The sequence below is a fragment of the Xiphophorus maculatus genome, chromosome 15 (genome assembly GCF_002775205.1).
Source record: "Xiphophorus maculatus strain JP 163 A chromosome 15, X_maculatus-5.0-male, whole genome shotgun sequence".
Taxonomy (NCBI): domain Eukaryota; kingdom Metazoa; phylum Chordata; class Actinopteri; order Cyprinodontiformes; family Poeciliidae; genus Xiphophorus; species Xiphophorus maculatus.
Genome location: NC_036457.1, coordinates 14,447,082 through 14,470,235, shown reverse-complemented (window position 1 = coordinate 14,470,235; position 23,154 = coordinate 14,447,082). Strand labels below are relative to the sequence as shown.

Genomic DNA, 23,154 nt, shown 5'->3' with positions numbered 1-23,154 from the left:
AAATTTAGCTACGTTTATGCAAATTTATGCAAGTTAAGTTTATGCATAAGGTTTTTAGTAAACCTTATGCTTGTTGCCTCAATGCTAGCGTTAATGATTAATTTTAAATTTATTTTTAAAACGTCACAATGGATTAAAACTTGCACACTCAGTTTCTGAAAACATTTTAAGACGACCTTCATAACAAGGGCAAGACACGTCGCTACTTTATAATTGGGGGGGGAAAAATGTAAAACTCCTAAAATACAAAAAAAAAAAATGGAATGAGCAAAAGTGACTAATTAGAAAAGAAATAAAACTACACATAACAAGTGACAAAAAAATAAATTAGGGTGAAACCATCAGGCACAGTGTACCACAAAGACGCAATAAAATATAAAACAGGAATAAAGTAGCATTTTAAACCTTCAGAGCTTATTGACTTCCGACTTCATATTTTTGTATTTTCCAGAGCGCTTAGTGCCATGTTTCTAGCATTTTTATGTTTCTCAGTCTGCAGGGATCCTCTGTGGAGGACTGGCTCCTTTTCATGCAGACTTCCTCCTGTTACTGTTTATTTGATTTTTTCTTGTTGCCTCATAATTTGGCTAAAGTTGACATGGGAACAGTGTAGCCATAGGTCACATTCTCCTCAAACCACCTGCTGCGAGGATAAATGGAAAGACTGGAGAGCGATAGGGGAGAAGGGAGAGAGAGGTAAATATAGGTTACTGTTTTTCTAATGCCACGGAGGCTAACAGCGTGCTTCTGTATTTCTACAACAAAAAGCCCTGAAAGGCCGAAAATTATGTCCAAGTGTTTAAGTAGCAACACAAAAACTGCGTCTCAGTTTTTCCAACCAACTATGCAACTGCAATTTCAAAAGAATACATTTTTGTTGACAATTTAAGACTTACGAATTTGGTTTTTAGCTACATAAATGTGACTTATTAAGTAGCTCTTGTACTGTTCAAAACACGTATTTATTCTTTATATATTTGCAAATGGAGATGGTGTGGACTAAAAGGGAAAAAATGAAACTGTCAAAACTTAGCAGCAGGTTTTTTTGATAAATTACAAAGCAGTTTGTCATGAACCTTAATGCAAAAAGAACAAACTCTTCTGTATCTTCATTTTTTAGCATGGATACTGACCCAAACTTAGTACTAACATCATGTGAGTCTCTTCCAGAAAAGAAATCAAAGACAATATTTTAAAGTAATATTCTTTTAATGATCAGATGACAGCTAAGGATAGTCAGAGAATACAATTTCTGATGCTATGATGTGTATGATTCTCCTCCACCTCCTTCCAGTTCCTCACATCTCCCTTTTTGGATGCTTATCGTTGCCCAGTGCTTTCCCACCTCCTCTCCCTCAGAGTTCTTCTGAACCGAAAGCTGCAAAACAGTGAGAGAAAAAACATAAATAATGTATGTAATGAAATACGTCCAACGATTTAAATTCTCGCAAATGTAGTTCTTTAAATGCAAAAACCCCTCCCCAAAAAACCCCACTAAGAATAACTCAAAAGCTGAATGCATAAATTTATTATTATGCATGTTCTTTTTTTCTGCTTTGTTCATTGGCCTTGAACATATCCACCTTTAAGTAAAGTTTTTCTTCTGCCTGTTATAATTAACCAGTAATTCTGCTATATGTAAGCAGTTAATTACTATAATTTTTTTTTGAAGAATTAAACCTGATAGTTTAATGTTAATCTTGAATAAGAATGTTTACAGAGTATTTTCACCTTGTTATAATGAGTTATAACCTATAAATTTATGTTAATTAAAACTCCTGACATGTAATTATGAGGGTAAAAATGTATGAGCTTAATAAATGATCAAATGGGGTAATAAAAAAAGACTATTCATTTTTAGTAAACCTTATATTTTTGTGGTGATGAATTAGTGTGAGGGATGTTTTCTTACATGTGAAGGTTTCAGTAAGCTGATGAATACCTTCCTCTTCCTCATCAGGAGCTACCAAACTTGCTGCGAAGGACCAAATCATCTCCAGCCAGTCCTCGCTCTCCTGAGGCGTGATGTCACTGTGAACTCCAGCCGGCTTTAGTGAACGAAGAGCAGCTGAAATAAAATACAATTTAAGAGAAAGAGGTTGCATAACTCTGAATGGCTGGAGGTGAACTTTGATCTTCAGCTAATCGTTCATTGAGGGTACTTTTATCTGAAGTGGATTTTTTTTTTAGCCTTTGTGTGAACTTTGTGTGTGACTCACATCGACTGGTGATCATCAGCAACAAAAAGTGAGTTTTCTAACAAGCAGCTTTTGCACCTTTTTTTTTAAACAAAACTCATGTGTGAACAAAGTATGTTAACTATTTTTTACATCTGCTCATTTTTCCATCACCTCCACTCCTCATTATACTGTCCTACATTCAGGGACCTTTAAGACTTTTCAGACATCACTAGTTTGCAGCCGACTTTATGTTCAATTTCCTATCACAGTGCTACCAGTACCAATATCCCGTCCTGCATTTGGATATTTTATCACTCTTGGGAAAAATTTCCAGTTAAGTATGGGAGGATTTGGCATCTGTACCATCACTTTCAGCTTTGCGGTGGAGAAGGAAGCATATTTAACAGGGAATTCTTCCCTATAGTGAGGCATAAATATAATGGGCCTCCTCTTTGACAGCAAAACACACTTTTTGCATTTGAGCTGCAGTTAGAAAATTTCACAACTTCCTTCAATCTCTAAGCAACCACCCAATTTGGAGTTGTGTGCACTTTGTGCTGCGTACTGATTGTGCGTTTCAGCTGCTTTGTGAGGTACTTTGGTTTCATCCAGTGCAGTGGTAGAACAGGACGGAATATAAATCCCTTGAAGCGCTACGAAGCACTGTGCGTGTTGTGAAGTTGTAATCTTCTTGTCATGAGAACAGTCTACTTCTCCTCCTTAAAATCCTTCTCTCCTTACTACATCCTTGATGTATTCCAGCAGAGAACATCCATGTTTAATGTCACAGTGAAGGAAGCCTTAAGCAACCTCACAACTTAGTTCATATTAAATTGAAATAATTTATTTAGAGTTTTAAAAATATAATAATTTAGGATCACAATGCTGTTATATTCTGTAGACTCGAGAATTTTTAAGCCACAATGTGCCTGGGATCATGATAAAAGTTTGGTTTTTTTCACAGTCAGATGTGTGAGAAGGACTTGTACTCTATCGTGTTACATAAGTCGAGTGTGACACTAACAAATGAAGGGAGCGTGTTTCATCTTACCTCGAGCCTTCAAGCCTCTCTTTGCGATGGCAGAAGGAGGAGGGAGCCCTGGGCAGGAGACGCAGGTTAAAGACAATCAAAACAACAGCATGGTGTGGAGAGAAAGCAAGAAACAAGTAGGCCAAAAAAAGAGAGAAAATGTACAGAAACATACAATATGCCCACAACATGTTTCATCGAAATGAACAGTTTTGTTGAGAGTTGGAAAACAAGAAAACATCACGCATAACTTTTCAAACGTGCTCCTATATGTTGCTGATTGCATGCAGAATAATACAATTGCAGGAAAAAGCAACACACATGCCAAAAATAATGTTAAGCATTTTACCTGGTCTTCTGTCTCTGACATTGTCTGTACAGATATAAGGCAATCTCTCACTGACATTTTCCATTACAGTACAACAAGCAACCCAAAAAAATAAATAAATAAATTCCACCACAAAACGATTGGTACACATGATGAATGATGACACAGTCTTGTTTTATTTTAGTCTTCAGACATATGCTTTTTCGAACAAATATTTTATTGAAAAAACTGTCAGTCAGAAAAAAAACCCTGTCTGTATAAAGGATAAAGAAAACCTATTACAGATTGGTGTAATCTGTCTTTTATTCTGAGCATGCAAGATTCTCTGTCTATGTTTTCCACCACTGTCAGAATCAGAATACAAGATTAGAAAATATGTTCAATAATTAGTAGTATTTCACCAATTTCAATCAAAAATTAGTATTTATAGGCGAATTGAACATGCACAGCAAGAGATAAGCAAATGTCATGGGAAAATGCTTCAAAAAACATAATTCAGGTTACATTTATAGTGTTGACTAAAGGTTTTAAATGTGTCACTACAAATGATTTTAGAGGGGTTTTTTTATCTTTTAGATGTATCCAGTTGACAGTAATTATATGATTTCCAACTCTGGTTGGAAATCATATAGTCAAGCTGAAATCAAATCATCAAGTTGAATACCTCCAACTTTATTGGAAATCATACAATTTCCAATAAAGTTGGAATTTATAAAAAAAATATAGAATTTTTTTCTAATCAGCAAACTTACGATATGTAAGCACCAGCAAGTGGACACAAAACAATCTAAGAGACCAGCTGAACAGAAACATGTTCATTAAGACTGTGAGAGAGCAAGAGAAAGCAAGACTTCTATCGGGGAAAAAACCTGAAGGCAAAACAGCGTACAAGCAGCTTACATGTCCAAATCTGAGAGCCACCTTGACCTAAGAGATACACAGTTCTTACTACAGCAAAAGAAAAGGATGAAGGGATTTGTCAGCAGAATATTGATGCATTTTTAAAAAAAACAGACTGTAATGTTCTCCCTCAGAGATAAATCAAACAGAAAATCTCTTCTTAATTTCTTTTTTCAAACAAGCTTTGCGCTGCTGTTATTGTTCTTATGCTTATCATCTGACAGGTTGTCTTTGCCACTGTGGATAGGTGGGACTGTCACAAAAATCTTAGCTGCTGCTAAAAGCATCTCTAGAGAACCCTAGAAAGCCCCCGGGGGCAGGTATGACAAATTTCTGGTCAAGTGGACATCAGACAAGGAGATATATATATATATATATATATATATATATATATATAGATAGATAGATAGATAGATAGATAGATAGATAGATAGATAGATAGATAGAGAGAGAGAGAGAGAGAGAGAGAGAGAGAGAGAGAGAGAGAGAGAGAGAGAGAGAGAGAGAGAGAGAGAGTTCAGAAACTGGCCTACTCTACTCGGTGCATTTTGTAATATTTCCAAATGCAATGTGAATTGTTATCTGCGTTAATTTAAGAGGCTGCATAGCGTGTGGCTGTTAGCACAATTCCTCCAGAGCAACAGGGTTTCTGGTTTAAATCTTCCCATGCAGAGTATTCCAGTCTCTACTCCTCATAACACCAGAATTTGATTGGATCAATTTAATGTTTTTCTGCGTGTAACCAGTTGAAATGTTACGCCTAATGTATTTTCTAGGCTTGCTCCCTGGTAATGATCATAAAAAAAAAAAATCCAATTAGTGGTATGTGGAAGGTAAATCCTGCAATAATTACAGTCAAAAGCATTATTTTTATGTGTGAAAATAAATTATTGTATTATTTAAGGAGGAAATTTTTACTGCAGAAAATTACAGTTGTCATTAATAACCATGGCTAGGTCCTAAAATGCTTTAATCCGGAAGTTAAACGCACAAATATCTTTCACTTGGTGCTTATATGTAAAAATAACCATTTAATCATCAGGCAGTAATCATGTAGCATTTCTGCAGTGCAGTTCTTCTCCATTTTCTCTCAGGGACTAGTGAATTGGCAGATTCATCACTTGTGTCTGCGTGTTGTGATAAGTGTCGCCTCCAAAGTGCTAAATGCATTGTTTTAATTATCTCTGTGGATCTCTTTAATTTTCCCTCTGGCAGATGGAAGTTGCTTTCTGCCTGTTTCTCTCTCAGTGTGGGGGAGTTGCAAAGGCTAATGGAGCCTCATAAACAACTGATTAATGTTGTAACATTTCTTTGATTGGCACTCAACCCACAGGCAGAAAATCCTAAAATGGATGGACCTTCCTTTTGATAATTACCTTTTCTATGATATCATTTGGTCTCCGTTGCTTCCTTAAAGCGTCGGCTCTTTCCTCTATTATCTTTTGAAATGTATTTGATCTCGCTTTGATGTCGATTTCCTCTGTGTTTTTTCTCTTTTATTCTTCCTGCTCTGCAAAACCGCTTTCAGATTTTTTTTAAGTTTGCCAAGAATCTTGAGATCAAAAAGCTACAAACAAAAGAGAAGAAAAACGATACATTTTGCTCCGGCAGCTAAAAACTTTTAACAAACCAGAAGACAATGGGAATAAATGAAAGCAATTGGTTAAAAAAGTAATATATTTATTACATGACATAATTCATTTACAGGTAACAGATATTGAACTGACAATAGCTTTAAACAACTATATTTTGCTAAGAACCAGTGAAAAAGTTTATTTTTCACTATTTCCAGTGATCTTGCTCAATGCATTAAGGCTTCATTTCTCCTCCTTTCCATTTCATTGACCTCAGTCAATGTCTCCTCTAAATTACTTTCTTTTTTACGTAGTTTGTCAGTTTGTGTTTTTATCTTCTATCTCTGCTGCTTTTACACTCAGATACATTTTATTTATCTCTTTATTATTTATTTATCTTATATATATATATATATATATATATATATATATATATATATATATATATATATATATATATATATATATATATATATATATATATATATATATATATATATATATATTTGCATTAATTGGGACCAGCTATTGACACCTTCACCCACGCCTGAAGGTTTCAGATAAGGATTAGGGTTCGGTATAAGCAGATTTATGTTCATGCCTCATTTTGTATGAGGCTCCAACAATTTTTCTGCAGGATTTTCAACGATTCATCTTAGCTTTCGTATAAAGACGTCTCTCTATGTTGTCATGTGCACCCACTGATGTTTTTACTGCCACGTTGTTGTTTTTGAGATCACTGCATCCGACTTTTAAACTTTCGCATCCATCCATGCATGCGGCACTCCGCGGGCAGTTAGTGCAGTCAAACAGTGGTTTAGTTGTTGGTTTACCAGGTGATAAACACACGGGGTCGTCACAGTATGATGTGTAGTCTTGGTGGGATGGGATGGCATGAGGATGAGGAGGGAGTGATTGGGTGGAGGGTCAAAGAAAAAGGAAAGTGAAGACAAAGAGTTAAAGATGGGTTTGTTGAATGTGCAGGACAGGAGCATCCTTCCACTGAAGGATTATCCAGGTACATGAACAGGTGAAGTGGTGGGATGGAGAAATCTATGCAGCAGAAGACTTGCCGCATCATTTTTCTCATGTTGGTATGTGAACATGAAGGGGATTCTAATAAGGATGCTCTTTAAATACTATATGCAGCAAATTTTGGGGGGAAGAAAAACCATAGATTGTTGCTGCCATAGCAACATTGATCAGCTAGATAACTTCGCAAAGCTTATTAATATTTTGTAAATACTTGGAGATAGATTACGAGGTACATTATAGAAATAAAAACACACACAGAACCCTTCGTATCATTAATGTGTTTTTTTTCTTAACAAATGAGAAGGGAAAACTAAAGTGCGCTCTGGTCACTGATAAAATATAGCATGGCCATGTGGTAGTAAAGAGCAATAAAGGAGTGTGGCTGTGTATTTCTCAAAACGCTAATGTTATCTTGTTTCTAATTAAAACGACCTCATCGTGTATCATCTTCTGATGTTTAGCACCTCTGAGGCGTTATAAATATAGCCAGAAGGATCCACTGACTGTGTAAAAATAGCCACACTGTGGGTTTTCACATAAATTCATATGCACAATTTTTTGGTGAAAAATTGTCTGGACTGAATAAGGGATTTCTCAAACTTGATCTCATTATGAATCGCAAACCACAGTTAAGTTAGATAAAGCAAAAAAACAAAAACAAAATCACTTATTTATATACGTATAGGTGCCTTTGAGCATGATCATATATCCGGTGCTTAAAGTGTCTTTTTAACAATTTAAAGTGCTTTATAAACTTATTAACCTCTTCAATTTGTTCACATTATGACAGCTCACAATCACAGACACCGATATGGATTTTATGTGACAGCCAAAAAGGTTGCACACAATTATGAAATGGAAGGCAAATTCAGGGAACTGTAATGAATAATTTCTAGATTGGATTCATGCTGCACCTACAGCCAAAACATTTTGAGGTTATCTCTCTACGAGCTTTGCATATCTAGAGACTGAGGAGTTTTTGTCCATTTTTAATTTGTTAAAAAGTTCAAACCTATTCAGTTTCATTAGAGAGTGTCTGTAAAAATCCATTTTCAAGTCTTGCTGCAGAAATCTAAAACATCTTTCCTAAAACTCCGACCCGCCATTTTTTTCCACTGTAAAAATAATAAATTATAATTTCCCTTCCCCATCACAACTACGAACTGCTTTGTCTTGGTCAATCACATAAAACTCCAACAAAATGTGTAATTATGGAAAAGGGCAATTTATTTATTAGGTTTTTACTCGTCAGTGGAGCCTCATCACGGAGCCAATGGACAGACGATCTCATAAGAGAAGAGGACATAAAAAGAAGAGATCCTAATTGTTACATTCGCTTCAATCTTTCACCAACGTAGCTGCAAGCTCGATGAAATTCACTTACCCGTTATCTCGTGGCAATGAAGTAATTAAAGCGTGATCACAGAAAACCAAATGTGATCACTCAGTACAATTAAGTTGTAAAATGAAGACAAGATATGTGAGGGGGAAGAAAAAAGCTCCTAATTTCTGCACCAGAAAACTGTGTCGACTGTGTTATTAAACAAATCGCGCTACTTTAAGCTCTTTGCCCTAATCATAAAGTGTGGTTATGGTTTTAAAACACGTCTTAGCAGCGGGTGGTACCCTTTGAATCACTTCGACAAGTGTGTGAGTCAGCTTTTTAAATGTGGATGTAGCTCAGCGTACAACGAGCTACTGTGCTGCTGTATTAATTGCACAAAAGAGGAAGCTAATTAAAGTTAACTTGGAGCCGAAGGTGTGAGTGGGAGAAAAAAACAGGAAAAAGAGTCATTTTCAAAGTATCTCCTTGAAATGAAGGGGAAACGCCTTTCATTCTGCTGCTTTAATGCCTTAACTTGCAGTATCCCATTCATGGGACAAATCTAGTTTGTGTGAACACTCTGCCTTTTTCGCCGCCAGTTAAGGGGTTAACCAGCTACAGTTGAAGCAGTGCAGATATTAAAGTTGATGAGTTTAATAAAATAGGGGGGGTGAAAATGACGACCATCACGACAGCACGTCCACTTTTGAAGTCGTCTTCAAAAATGTCTCACGGGTTTATCGGTGGAGAATGAATGTATGACTGCAATGTAAAAAATACATCAAGGGTGAGAAGGTGAAAGTTGTCATTAGGTGCAAAGAAAAAAGAAGAGAAAAAGAAAAATCTTAAAGCCACATTATAATCCCACTTAGATGGCATTATAACAATTATTACAAAGAATTGAGCATAAAGGATATTGTATGAGATTACTGGGTGTTTGAAAATACATAATTGTTACCTGTTAGGGTCTTATAATCAAGCAGATCAAACAGTACGATGGCCACACCTGACCATGTGAGGACCAGGGCCACAACCAGCAGCCAGGCCATGGGCGAACTGAAGGTTAAAATGATGTCATCCAAAAACGCCCTCTGATTGGACCGGGACGGCGGGCCAGCCTCTCCACCTCTGGTCTGACCGCTCATTGTTGAAAGGAGCTGAAGACAAACTGAGAAAAAAAACAGTCATTTTACACAAAGTCATAATGTTTATTACCAGTTTATATAAAGCTGAAACCAGATGTTAAGGTGATGATGTCAGCAACACTGGCGTTAAATTAGGAATCAAAAGTCCTTTAAGGTCAAACGCACTGCTTTACTGTGCTACAGCAACAAGGTTTTGTCTTCAATAATATCAGACAATCAGCTATAATGTTGTGTTACTTTTTTACTGTGATTGGAAATCTGGTAAAAAGCATCACACACACATTTTGCCATCTTAGAGCCAAACCTGAAATGATTCTGATGCCAAAGTAATAGCTTCTTCGATGCAACCTTGATCAAAATGGATGTCTTACTCCTGTTAGTTTATCTAGAGTTTATCTAGAGAAACTTCTACAAGTTTATAAATTATGAATTGCTTATTCTTATTCCTTAGAGAAACTGTGAAAATGTGAAGTACTTTTGTTGTTGCTTTGTTTTATTTTTGCTTTTCTTCTGTTTTCTTTGTTTTGTCTGTATTTCCTCTAATCCATGTAAAGCACTTTGAAATGCCTTGTTGCTGAAAATGTGCTATACAGATAAAATCACCTTATGTTACCCCTTGATTTAATAACGATTGCATATTGCTGCTCAAGCTATTTTAGTATAGTCAACATTAAAATGAAAATGTTTTTCTTGACGATCGTCCAAGACGCATTGCTTAAGACAAATCATTTTTTTAAAAACATCTTTTGGTATTGTTGAATCATAAGCAAACTGTATCATGTAGTGCTGGGCTCGTCCCACCATAAATTCATGTCAGCGAAGCCAAAACTGTGCAGCTTCAGTCTGTGCGAACTGAAATATAAACTGTATGATTAACAAGCCAACATGCAGGAGGTGTTTATTCACGCAGATGATGGTGACTCATTAGAATATGTTCGGTTTATCCACGCAAGTGTGCGCGATATGAGGAGGCACGATGAATCAGAGGGAGAGAAAATAATGAGAGGGGAGACAGATTACATCAAGAGCGCGAGATGAATTACTTCTCCAAAGAAACTTTTCATCATCCTGTGGCAGAGAGGATGAGCTCTGATAACACGATTATGTGCAAGTGTTGAGCTGTTTCACTTAATTTATTTTTCTGTTTCCTTGTTTGACTCTCATAGTCCACATCCATCATTACAAAGAGATAATTACTTTTTGTCACATGCACAAGGGCTTCTCTCTGAAGGTATAGCCGAAGTGTTCATTACACCTGTCTCGTTTAGAGAATCAGGAGACGATTCTGTGTAAGTGGAGAAAATGTTCCTGCTGATAGACATGCATTAAGGAAGGCATAAGTTCAAGCCAACTTATGCCTGCAATCTGTGTCTGACTGGGTAAATTAGCTACATTATGCCATATTCTATAGCTTCCACCTTTGATTGCAAAGAAAAGATTCGTTTAACTGCACTTACTACAGCAGGTCCATGCACAAGAAAGAAGACCACTGTTGGAGAAAGATGATAAAAACACTGTTCTGGTGACATCTATCAAACTATTCTCAATGTATTACATAATTATTTTTGAGATAATAGCCAGTGATGCATTTCCTTAATTACCCCTCTGTGGGACAATAAGGGCTTTCTCTACTCTATTCTTTTTCAAAAATAACAAGCACAACATGTTTGCCACGCGTTCTGGTTTTAACGTCACGGTTCGGTACATTTTTGGAACACTTCACACAAGAAAAATGAATGAAAATGTATACAGTATGCATTAACTTTGGTCAGCAGAAAAGAAAAAAATATTTCAATTTCTGAAATTTATTTGAATGTTCTAAAACTTAGAAATGCAAAAAAATAAAACAAAAAAAATGAAGAGCTGAGTGGGGAATTAGCGTTCTTAGAATAAAGCAGCATTAGCAGGCAGAGCCAACGAACACATGCGCAGATAGACAGAAGGACAGATTAATATAACCATCTAAAAATTGTCAATGTTGAGAAGAAAACATGTTTAAAAAATTTTGGAGGTGTTTAGAAAACCTGAATGCAGCTGGCTTTGTCCACTGGTCTCTAGGAATCCTCTTATTAGAGGTCAGCCTTTGCTCCTTTGTTTGCAGACCTGCTGTCACCTGGAAACTCGTCCTCCCTATCGGAGGGCTGCATAAAAGCTTCAGTGATCCAGGGGGACATTCCTTCCCCCTGGGCATTTCTGTGATGTGGTTGACTCTAATATAGAAATTATGTTTTTTATTCAGATAGGACTTAGATAGGACATTTCATTCTCAAGCCAGAAGGAGTGCAATCCTCTGTTGTTTTGGCCTTGGAAATCTTGAAGTTTTCTTCTTTATTTGTACTTCCCTTCTGTTTGTAAAGCCTTGAGCCAATACTAAAATAAATAATTGAGATGCTAAGTTGAGTTTTTGTTTTTTAAGTTACTGGATTCATTTGTGTTACCCTAGACTCTATCTATAGGTTGTAAATTAAGTCGGGGCTCATTTGAGATATTTTATTGAACAAGGCAATGTTTAACAAGATTGAATTTTGGGTTTGTTTTATTATCTTTAGTGAAAACTGTGCAGGATAAGCAGCTGTTAACAGATTGTGACATGCTTTCTGAAGCATTTTGGTCCAGTCTGACATTATTCCTCAGGAATTAAATTCTGCTGTATAGGAATCACCACAGATCAGGCAAAGAGGATAAAGCAACTGAAAGGGATTCAACTTTATACATCGATGCCAGAATGACTCTAAAGTTCAGCAAAGCATGATCCATACCAATGTGAATGCAAAGGCTGATAGTGTTGAGGTTTTTATTTGATTGATTTCCTCGCCTGTCTTCGTCTCATAAACTTTTTATTCTACATTTACTACCTTAATTAGTTATGTCACACTTGGATCACGTTCACTGCTTATACTTGGGTAACTGTTTCTGTGGACCCATTGCAAGTTTGTCTGCTTGGTGGGGGACGCTGCATAGTTGATGCTTTAAAATCAGACTTATTCATTTTATGGATATGTTTATCTTTACAACCTACTTCCATGCCCTTTTTGCCAAAGTATCTCACTGATGGCTCACTGGTTTTCCCGCAGTCATACAGAACACAAGTAAATACCACTAAAGATCAAATGTCAGCAACAAAAAAACCAAAACAAAACAAGGATGAAAGCACAAACACTTGTATTTTCGGCTCATTAGCGATTCTTAGCAACACGCTGCCATGTAAACTAATGTACTGTGCGATAAAGAAAGCGTATTTATTTTATTCAGATGGGGAAACTATGTGAAGTGATTTGATTTCGTAGCAAAGTCTGGCCAGTAGTTTTAAGATATATCTGTTGTTAACAATGTGGAGAACTGATGTGCTTTGATTTTGTGGTTGACCTTTCCATTGCTCCATTCATTTAACGAACTGCAAAATCAATTTAGCATAGCTTTACTCCCACACACTGATGTACATTTCTGCATGCGTCTGAGTGATGAGGGCCAAACACTGGTGTGTAAAAAAAAAGCAAGAACCCCCCCACACTGGAATGTATAAGATATTGCTGAAAGTAACTGTGCACGTGATCAAAGGATCTCCATCGATCAAAGGAAGTGCTGACCCATTGAGCATTGTTACAATGATTGAAGACTGGAGTGTCATCAACCTGTCTTGCAGCAGACTGAACACAAAGCTGCATTTTGCGAGTCTCCTCGTGTGCAATGTATCATTTTCCCCTTTCAGACCAAAATCCATGCCAAAGTCTGCGGCTATTTTCTCTTTCAAATGCGTCTGTCCTCTTCGCAAATGACCCGGCCCACCTGTTGTTTCTGCTACATGCTGGGCTGATCTTCACACACGCTCACAAACACCAACTGTTGTTGCCTTGCTCGCGCCACGGGAGGGAACAGAATTAGAACAATGTGGGTGCAGTCTAGTTTCTGGCATTTGAGGGCAAATGAAAGGCAAGAAAAACTCTTGACAATGTGACTGACTGAGCAATGTGAGAGTGTGTAGAACAAAACCCACAGCTAACTGTTCCTCTTTTAAAGAACAAAGCTTCTTGGAATAAAAAAACTCATTGTTCACTGTTGCAGCTTAGTCACCTGAATGCAAAACAAATTATAATTTGAGTGAATTTATTCATTATTCATACATTCAGTAGTTATCTTGTTGTTCCTCTACAAAATCACTAACACCACCTTTGCCAACAATCCTTACAAAACAAGTGCAAGTGAGGCTATTTTACCTTTTCTTTTCCTTTTAGAAGGACCCCTGAGTTTCTCATAATACCTAATTGTGATGTTAGCTCAATAAATCTATTCCATTTAAAGATTAGATTTTTTTTAATCTATAGTTTTTAGTTTGAGGTTGTGCTACTGCAACAAACAGATACATTTATTTTAATCAACTTTTTACACAGCTCTTTCATTGGTGCCGATAAATGTACAGGGTCATCCAGTGAAAGAAAAAAACATTTTAACCAAATAATGTTTAATTAACTGAATATTATTGAATGGGATAACTCATATGTTTAGTTTTTACTGACGTTACATTTTGGGTTCTTTTCTTCTTCTTTCATTTTGTTGGACAAGTTCTCCTGAAGGAGAACCAGAGAACACGCAATTACCAAGTCGACTCATTATCATCTGTGCACAGAACCTGTGTGCAATGATCACTCCAGCCTGCTAACACGGCCTGTTCTCCTGTGACACATAAAGCCGTTAAAGGAAGAGTGTGCACACACCTAACACTGTACATTTTAGAGGATGCAGTCCATATTCACAAACAATTAAAGATGCTATTTTGAAACTACATTTTAAAATCACTTAATGTTGCAGGGAAATAAGTTACAAAGGAAAAGAAGAGGAAAAAAAAAACAGTTAATGATTTAACATCAAAGTAGGATATTTATAAAAAAAAACCTGTAATTTCCAGCCTGGATTTCACAGTCTCCTATGAATACCAAGACACTTCCAAGAGATCTCAAGTTGTTTAAAGGAAAGAGGAAATGTGCTGTATAGATATCTACTGTTTGAAGTTCTTTAGAAATACCAAATACTTTGAACTCCTCAAGCTGTAGAAATAGAACATGTTGCTTCCTTTTTATGGGGTCATGAGCTAAAAGAGTTGGAAAGCGCTGGCGGAGAAGAAGCAAAACAGAATAAAGCCTGAATATTGTCTGGTATTGAATTATAGAAATGGGTGAAATTTATCAGAGACTGTCATCACCTCAATGAAAAAGAAGACTGACTGAAAAATCCTCCGATAAAAGGATCTGAAATGTGAGTCAGCGCCCGTCTGACTTGAAGTTTCATCTCAGAGAAGTCAATACAATTTAATCCATCTTCCTTTCCAGCGTCGCCAGTACACAAAACGGCAAACTCTGGTTTTGAACGCTTTTTCAAGACATCTATGTATCAAAATCAACATAGCAGTAAATAAAACAGGTGAAGGTGGTTATGAGGAAGGCAGAGGACTGAGCAATCCAAATGGAGCAGACAAAAAAAACAACAAAAAGAAAAACAAATAAGGTTGGTAATCAGGTCAAGAGTCATACACAAATTAGCGTTGACTATGGCCAGGTCTGTTAGCTTTTCTTCATTACTAACTGAAATATTTGTATGTATTCAGATTATCCTAATCTAATACAGAAATATATTTAACGGCATAATAAACCATCAAAACAGAAGAAATCTTTGATTTAAACAAGCAAGTACTTGTTTAAATGAATTTTTTATGAATGAAAATAAAAGAAACTACATCTATTTAATTATGATTTTAATATAAAATACTTAATTATCTGAATGACAAGTGAAAGATGAGAAAATTGTGGAAGTATTTTTGTAATCATATTCTTCAAGCCCTAACAAAGGGTCGAACTTGAGTCATAATACTTGGTGAAAACAATAACATGCAGCTTTTCCGTCATGCATACTTCAAAAAAATAATTGTACAGAATAACTTAGAATGCCCTCAACTTTCACACAAATCAATATGATTACAGCAAATATCAGGCAGGGCTAAATCGTTTTATAAGTATCTTACTTTTTGAGTTTGACGAATGTTCGCAGACAACTTTTGGTCCTCAGAAATCCTGGGAAAGGCTGCGTTACCAGGGAAACCAGCATGTAACTCCTTCCTAAAATCACTTTCTGTCTCACTTGATTGAAAGAAAGGCAATGTTCAAATCCGGCAGCAATAAGCCCGCAACAGTTGTGCTGAGCTGGATCACAGCAGGTCTAATAATACACTGAAAAGGCACCCCAGCAGGAGAAAATGAAAGATCCCTTAAAATAATGTTGCTTTACTCCCCGTTGTGGTGTGTATCTCTTGACTCTTGCGGCTTATATCCAAGAAATTAAGTCAAGGGTTCAGAAATTTAATGGAATCCCGAAGACAGGCAGAAGTTTTGGATGAATAGAAAGGAGCAGAGAGACGGAGGTCAACCCTCTGAGAGTCACGCCGCCCCTCTGAGGGTCCAAAATAGAGGTGGAGAGTCAATGAGATAGGAGAGCAGCGGGGGTTGAGAAGGAAAACACTCTGGTTTATTAACTTCAAGTCTTATTAAAGACTTGAAGTTCACATGTTGAAATCATTTACTTTATTTGTGTAACTGCATGTTCAACATAATTTAGCAACATTACTCTTTTGACTGTTACCTCCAAAATAACAAATGCATTAGTTGTCTCTTGCTGCTCGCTGGATTGTTATAATCTAAAGGGTGGCAATACTTTACTCTACACTGCTCTAACTACAAGAAAGTACTTTAAACCATGAAATCTCTCCCAGATTTTATCCAGGGAGCGCTTCTTAAGAACTCAGGCTGGTCAAGCAGAGGTCAATCTGAGGACTAAATAAGTGGATAAATATTCTGCCAAGCCCTGCGTGAGTTTCTAAGCCTTGTCAGAAGCTGTTTCCGAGGCCCATTTGAAATTACACTGTGTGTGTCCATGTGTACGAGCTGTGGGAGGGAGTAACCTGACCCCCAGCCTTGCCCTGGGAGCCCGCACTGCCGAGGCTATAATTAGAGACGCAGACAGCAGCTGGTGTTAACATTGGGCTGGACTGCTTTAGATGTAGGGCGCATGGAGGCACAGGAACGCTTGCCGGCCCCAAACCAACACAACCTGTGTTTGCTCTGAGGTGAAACCACACACCTTTAACAGACGGAGAGGGACGCCACCTGAAAATTCTGTTCAGACGATTGGCTGAACTTTGAACTACAGAGAACCAAGAATAGGTTTAAGCTAGAAAACATGCAAAAAGTTACTGTGTATCATGAAAAGAGACATTTTATTATTAGTTTTGTTTGCATTACAGGATGTGAAAAAAAGAAATATCCTAATATTATGTGTTTTGATTAGGAAGTTTTGTTTTAGTTTTGTTTTCTTCAGAAGGTATCATCTTCATTATGATTAATCCTTTCTTAATTATCCAGTCACTTTTTTTTTTCTACATGGATGAATCCAGAGATTCTTCTTATATAGTTATAAATTTTGCCAAGGGCAACAATATAATATAAATGTGAAATGTTTTCTCCATAGTGGGCAGCTAAATCAAAACCTGGTTCTTAAATTCCCGTCCTGCAATCATTGTGTAGCATGCAGCTTTAGCCAGGTAGATTTATGAGACAATAATTACTTTTTCAATTAGTTAGATGGCATCACTTCTTATAAAACTATAGATAAACTTGATCTGACACGGATTGGGAATTATTTTGTTTTATTAATAGCCAAAGTGTCAAATCCATCGTGTTTCTCTACTCGCTTGTCTGAAGTAAATAACTGTCAGGATCTTTTGTATTTTTTCTGGGTTTGTAGTTTCGTTCATTTGTTATCTCTGTCTGCCTGAGTTATTTTTATTTCGTTAAGATCAACCTCGTGTCTGTTGTACTTTACAACAGTCCACTCTTAGTTATTTTGTGTGTTTGCCATGTATTTCATGTCTTGTTGGCATTATCTCTCCTTGCTCACCTGCGCCATCTCTCTCTCTCTCTGTTATCTAATTTTTCAGTAACCTTTCAAAATCTATTTACTGCCTCTGCCTGTTTGCAGAAACATAACAATGCTGATTATTAAAGATGAAATAAAATGGCAAATGCACTTTGTAATTTCTAATAATATTTGAGCATGTTACAGAAATTGCACAGGGATTCACCTTAAACTTTATTAAACTTACTCTAATCAACTGTACTTTCTGAACAACTATAGTCATAAAGGGAGCAGGTACAGCACAGTACATGCAGGTGATTTAAGACTGCTGTTTTTTCTCCGTATGAATCAGGATTTTGAAGAGATCTGATATGAAACTCCTTGGTGTTTATTTATATATGCATATATGTTTTCAGTCAATCCAGGCAATCACATTCAAATATGAGGGATAATCCAGTTTCTAAGGAGGGCGAGTTTTATTGCTTCTCAGTGCCTGGTACAGGAGAGAAGACCGATGTTTTATCCAACCACACTTCAGCCTTCTCTGCACCTCGGCTTGTAAGCAAGGACAATTTCACACCTCAGGCAGCTACAAGATGCAGCTGGATATGATGTGACCAAGAAGTTGCTATAGCGCCTCCAGGTGAACTTTCGATACTCATGTTTGGAAATTCAGACCTTTTGATGTTTGCCAGACAGGCAGATAATCCAGCTTGTTCTACATAAATGATGTGAGGATGACACCCCGAGGATGATAAGCCTTTGGATTTGACTGTGGAGACTGCAGGGCGGATAGCACAAACACTTTTTAAGACATGGATGCAGCCTCTGGATTTCTGGGTTCAACAACAACAACAACAAAAATAAATAAATAACGAGACAAATATAACCAAATACAGGAAGTAGGAAGAACAGAACAGATCATTACGATGACCTTTTTTGTTAAAGAATAAGAAAAAATATATATTTTTTTGTTAATTGTCTGTTCCTCACAATGATACATAAAACTGCTAGAAGGGATTGTAAACTTTATTCAGTCTCTGACAGACACCATATCAGAAGGGAACATCAGAGTGCTGTAACCTTTGAGTGAACTTTCTACAATTATTACTATTTTTAACAAACTCGTGCCTCAGGCTTTTTGGGTGGTTGAATGGCCAAATTCAGGGCAAACATGAGCGTGTTTGTGTTTAAAGAAATCAGACGTTTTGCTTTGCTTATATGTCTTGAGCTTCAAAGTTACCTTTAAAGGTCAAAATAAAGTAGGACTCTGCGGAACATAAAAAACAGGACTTAGAAAAATGTTAAATCTTAATGTTGCCTTTACATTAAAAATGTTTCTAAAGCGGCCTAGAAAGTGAAAATGTTAGACTTGAAAGTGGAAACATCTAAAGAAATGTGAATATCATGAAAACGCTCGAAGTGTTTGGCTGCCCACATCAGAAATTGAAACTTATATGCAGCCGATACACATAGTTAATGTAATTTTGATGATTGTTGCTTACATTAAAAAAAGCCCACAATTCAATGTCTCAGAGTCCACAAATTGCTTTATCTTCTGTATCTGACATGAAAGTACTTAGAAAATTAAAATGCTTGTATCTTCACTGTGCAGCGTGTTAGAGGTCTTAACCCAAAAAGCACATGGTGAACATGAGGGAGTTATTGGAGCAGATGTGAGGAACACTAAAGTCATTCATCATGTGTCTAGTTCTCCATAACTCTCTCTACACCCTCATTACTGCCTGACTTCTTCACCCTCCAACTTTCTTTCCTTTCTAGTCTTCGTTTCCCTCCACACTTTCTTCAGCTGCTAGCTTTCTGTTCTCCCTTCACCTTTTGGTCCCTTCCGCCTTCGCCTTTCTATTTGTTTTGTTTTGTTCTTTAAAAAAAAAAAACTTGTTCTTTTTACTTGTGTAATCCTTTACTGATTACTTTCATCTCTCTGCATACTTTGCTCATCTGTCTTTGTCACTATTTATCTACACTTTGCCTTGCCAGTCTATTCTTCGCACTCTCCGAGCAAGAAAACACACACGCCCAACACTTCTTATTAAATTAGTAATAATGTCACCATGCTTCCTCCCAGGAGGCTAGTGTTATTGACTTCATTATGCAAATGCAAGCCAGCCCAAAGCTATACCGCTGATGGGGTAGGACACACATGCACAAACTGTTTGTAGGGCAAGTGAGCTGGCCAGGAATAATTTCTTGCTGCTTTTGATAATTATGTCAACCAGTGAAGTTGATGTGTGTATTAACATGAAAATCTGCTAAGCCCAAAAGTCCTGCAGCTTGTGTTGTCTCTCTATTCATGCGACAAAGAGTCAGACTAGAATGGAATCAAAGAGAGAAGTCAATAAAACCACTTATATTTATATATCAAATATCACATCAATACAATAAAATAGCATCAGTTGTCATTCTTAAATGTGAAGATTAAGCCATAAGTTTACATACACTGAATCAAAAGGCTTTCTCTCACAGCCTGAAGTTAAACCAGACCAAAGTTCTCTTGTTTTACATCAGTTAGAATCAACCAAATTATTTCCATTTGCAAAATTTCACAAAGGGAACAAGATTAGGAGATTTATAGGTTGGCTGAGACATTATCGTTTTTAACAGTGAAACCTACGGTGGCCCTGAGGTGCAAACCACTTCAGCAAATTGGAAGCACAATTACAACATTAACGAAAGCACTACAACATTACCGAAAGCACTACAACATTACCAAAACGGAAGAGGTATGTCCCAATGGGAGACCTAAGAAATCGCTGATTGGACTACGGCTCGTTTTATTTTGAGCCGGAAGTTACTCTGGTGTGCTTTGTTTTAATGAGAAGCAAAGCAAGCGGGAATATGGTCATGTTGCCATGTATTGCCCAAACTGTGGAAAAGAGCTGGTTGAGCCATCACCAAACTTTTGTAGCAGTTGTGGCAAGAGGCTTTGGACCACCGAGTGTCATAATGTGCGGGTGGTGAGAGTGGTGAGGCAGACGCTGTAGACCCAGGTGGGATGAAAATGATGATTTTAATGGTGAATAAGTCCAGGAACAAGCAGCAGGCACAAGGAAACACTGACAACGAATAGACTAGACGTAGACGAGGACCCGACGAGGAACAAAGAACACAGGTGGAGTTAAATACACGGGAGGGTAATCACAGAGACGAGACACACCTGGGAACAATCAAGGGGAGGACAGGACAACGAAGAGACTAAAGGACACAGAAAACTCTAAATAAACACAGAAAAACACAGATCCTGACAGTACCCCCCCCTCAAGGGCGGCTACCAGACGCCCACAAAACAAAAACACAACAAGGGTGGGCGGAGGGGCGCTGGACGGGGGGCCAGAGTCCAGAAAAACAAAAAACAACCCACCATCGTGGGCGGAAACACAGGGAGGGCCAAGAGTCCAAAAACAACAAAAAACTACCCACAGGGTGGGCGGAGGCAAAGGAGGCGGGAACCACAGAGGCGGTCCGGCGGCCGTCCGCGGCGCTGGAGGCGGGAACCACGGAGGCGGTCCGGCGGTCGACCGCGGCGGCGGGAACCACGGAGGCGGTCCGGCGGCCGTCCGCGGCGCTGGAGGCGGGAACCACGGAGGCGGTCCGGCGGCCGTCCGCGGCGCTGGAGGCGGGAACCACGGAGGCGGTCCGGCGGCCGTCCGCGGCGCTGGAGGCGGGAACCACGGAGGCGGTCCGGCGGTCGACCGCGGCGCTGGAGGCGGGAACCACAGAGGCGGTCCGGCGGCCGACCGCGACGCTGGAGGCGGGAACCACGGAGGCGGTCCGGCGGCCGTCCGTGGCGCTGGAGGCGGGAACCATGGAGGCGGGAACCACGGAGGCGGTCCGGCGGCCGTCCGCGGCGCTGGAGGCGGGAACCACGGAGGCGGTCCGGCGGCCGTCCGCGGCGCTGGAGGTGGCGATGAGTCCCGGGGACCGCCCACAGACGGCGACGACGAGCCCCCCGAGGCAGGGTCTCTGGTGGAGCACAGGGGGTCTCGGTCGGAACGCTGGGGGTCTCGGGTGGAACACTGGGAGTCTCGGTCTCGGGTGGAACGCAGGGAGTCTCGGTCTCGGGTGGAACGCAGGGAGTCTCGGTCTCGGGTGGAACGCAGGGAGTCTCGGTCTCGGGTGGAACGCAGGGAGTCTCGGGTGGAACGCAGGGAGTCTCGGGTGGAACGCAGGGAGTCTCGGGTGGAACGCAGGGAGTCTCGGGTGGAACGCAGGGAGTCTCGGGTGGAACGCAGGGAGTCTCGGGTGGAACGCAGGGAGTCTCGGGTGGAACGCAGGGAGTCTCGGGTGGAACGCAGGGAGTCTCGGGTGGAACGCAGGGAGTCTCGGTCTCGGGTGGAACGCTGGAGGTCAGGGTCTCAGGAGGAACGCTGGAGGTCAGGGTCTCAGGAGGAACGCTGGAGGTCAGGGTCTCTGGAGGAACGCTGGAGGTCAGGGTCTCTGGAGGAACGCTGGAGGTCAGGGTCTCTGGAGGAACGCTGGAGGTCAGGATCTCTGGAGGAACGCAGGGAGTCAGAGTCGGAACGCAGGGAGTCTCGGAAGGAACGCTGGGAGTCTGGGTCTCGGAAGGAACACTGGGAGTCTCGGAAGGAACACTGGGAGTCTCGGAAGGAACACTGGGAGTCTCGGAAGGAACACTGGGAGTCTCGGAAGGTGCGCCGGCTGGAACGCCGGCTGATTCGGCCTCGGGTGCGCCGGCTGGAGGTGAGCCGGAGCGGAGCCTCGGGGCCGGCTGCGGGGGCGAGCCGCAGCGAAGCCTGGGAACCGGCTGCGGGGGCGAGCCGCAGCGAAGCCTGGGAACCGGCTGCGGGGGCGAGCCGCAGCGGAGCCTGGGAACCGGCAGCGGAGGTGACAGCTCCGGAAGGCGACGAGGGGCCGGGTCCACCGGCGGCTCACGTCGCTGTCTCCGGGCGGCCTGGGGTGCGCCGGCTGGAACACCGGCTGATTCGGCCTGGGGTGCGCCGGCTGGAACACCGGCTGATTCGGCCTGCGGTGCGCCGGCTGGAACGCCGGCTGATTCGGCCTGCGGTGCGCCGGCTGGAACGCCGGCTGAGGCCTCGGGTGCGCCGGCTGGAACGCCGGCTGAAACGGCCTCGGGTGCGCCGGCTGGAACGCCGGCTGAAACGGCCCCGGGTGCGCCGGCCGCACCGGTTGGGGGTGCTGGTCCCGGAGCTGGAGCTGGATCCGGGCTGGCGGAGAGACTGTGCGGCTTGGGAGGCAGAGGTTCGCCAGCCATGACGGCTAGAGCCGCCATACGCTCCCACTCTGCCTCCCTCTGCAACTCCACCAACCCCGGGTGCGGAAAGCGAGGAACCCAGTAGTCCAACAGGAGCCCCAAGCGGATGGCGAAACCGAGCCGTCGGATGGCAGCGTACGGCTTGGCCATCGCCTCCTTATACTCGCTGATCGTTTCCGTCAGCTCCTTTATATCTTCTGGGTCCATGATGTAAAACTAAAAAATTAGCGTGCCTCACCGTTCGTCCTGGTCGGGTCCTTCTGTCATAATGTGCGGGTGGTGAGAGTGGTGAGGCAGACGCTGTAGACCCAGGTGGGATGAAAATGATGATTTTAATGGTGAATAAGTCCAGGAACAAGCAGCAGGCACAAGGAAACACTGACAACGAATAGACTAGACGTAGACGAGGACCCGACGAGGAACAAAGAACACAGGTGGAGTTAAATACACGGGAGGGTAATCACAGAGACGAGACACACCTGGGA

At 40.3% G+C, this 23,154-nt stretch overlaps 1 protein-coding gene across 5 annotated transcripts; it reads right to left on the bottom strand.

The window, feature by feature from the left end:
- Positions 1–1,190: 1,190 nt before the first annotated feature.
- Positions 1,191–15,975, bottom strand: trdn (triadin). Of its 5 annotated transcripts, none has more exons than XM_023347184.1 (7): positions 15,530–15,975; positions 9,330–9,539; positions 6,846–6,887; positions 3,560–3,583; positions 3,232–3,279; positions 1,943–2,068; positions 1,191–1,378 (listed from the first exon to the last, which is right to left on the bottom strand). In XM_023347184.1, exons 2-7 carry the CDS (start codon positions 9,514–9,516, stop codon positions 1,356–1,358), a joined length of 450 nt encoding a protein of 149 aa, XP_023202952.1. In that variant the 5' UTR covers positions 9,517–9,539; positions 15,530–15,975; the 3' UTR covers positions 1,191–1,355. The 5 variants fall into 5 exon arrangements, with proteins under 5 accessions (XP_023202952.1, XP_023202951.1, XP_005808393.1 ...); XM_023347183.1 differs by having other exon boundaries at positions 1,913–2,068; positions 15,530–15,974; XM_005808336.2 differs by lacking the exon at positions 3,560–3,583 and having other exon boundaries at positions 1,913–2,068; positions 15,530–15,974.
- Between the last annotated feature and the right edge of the window lie 7,179 nt (positions 15,976–23,154).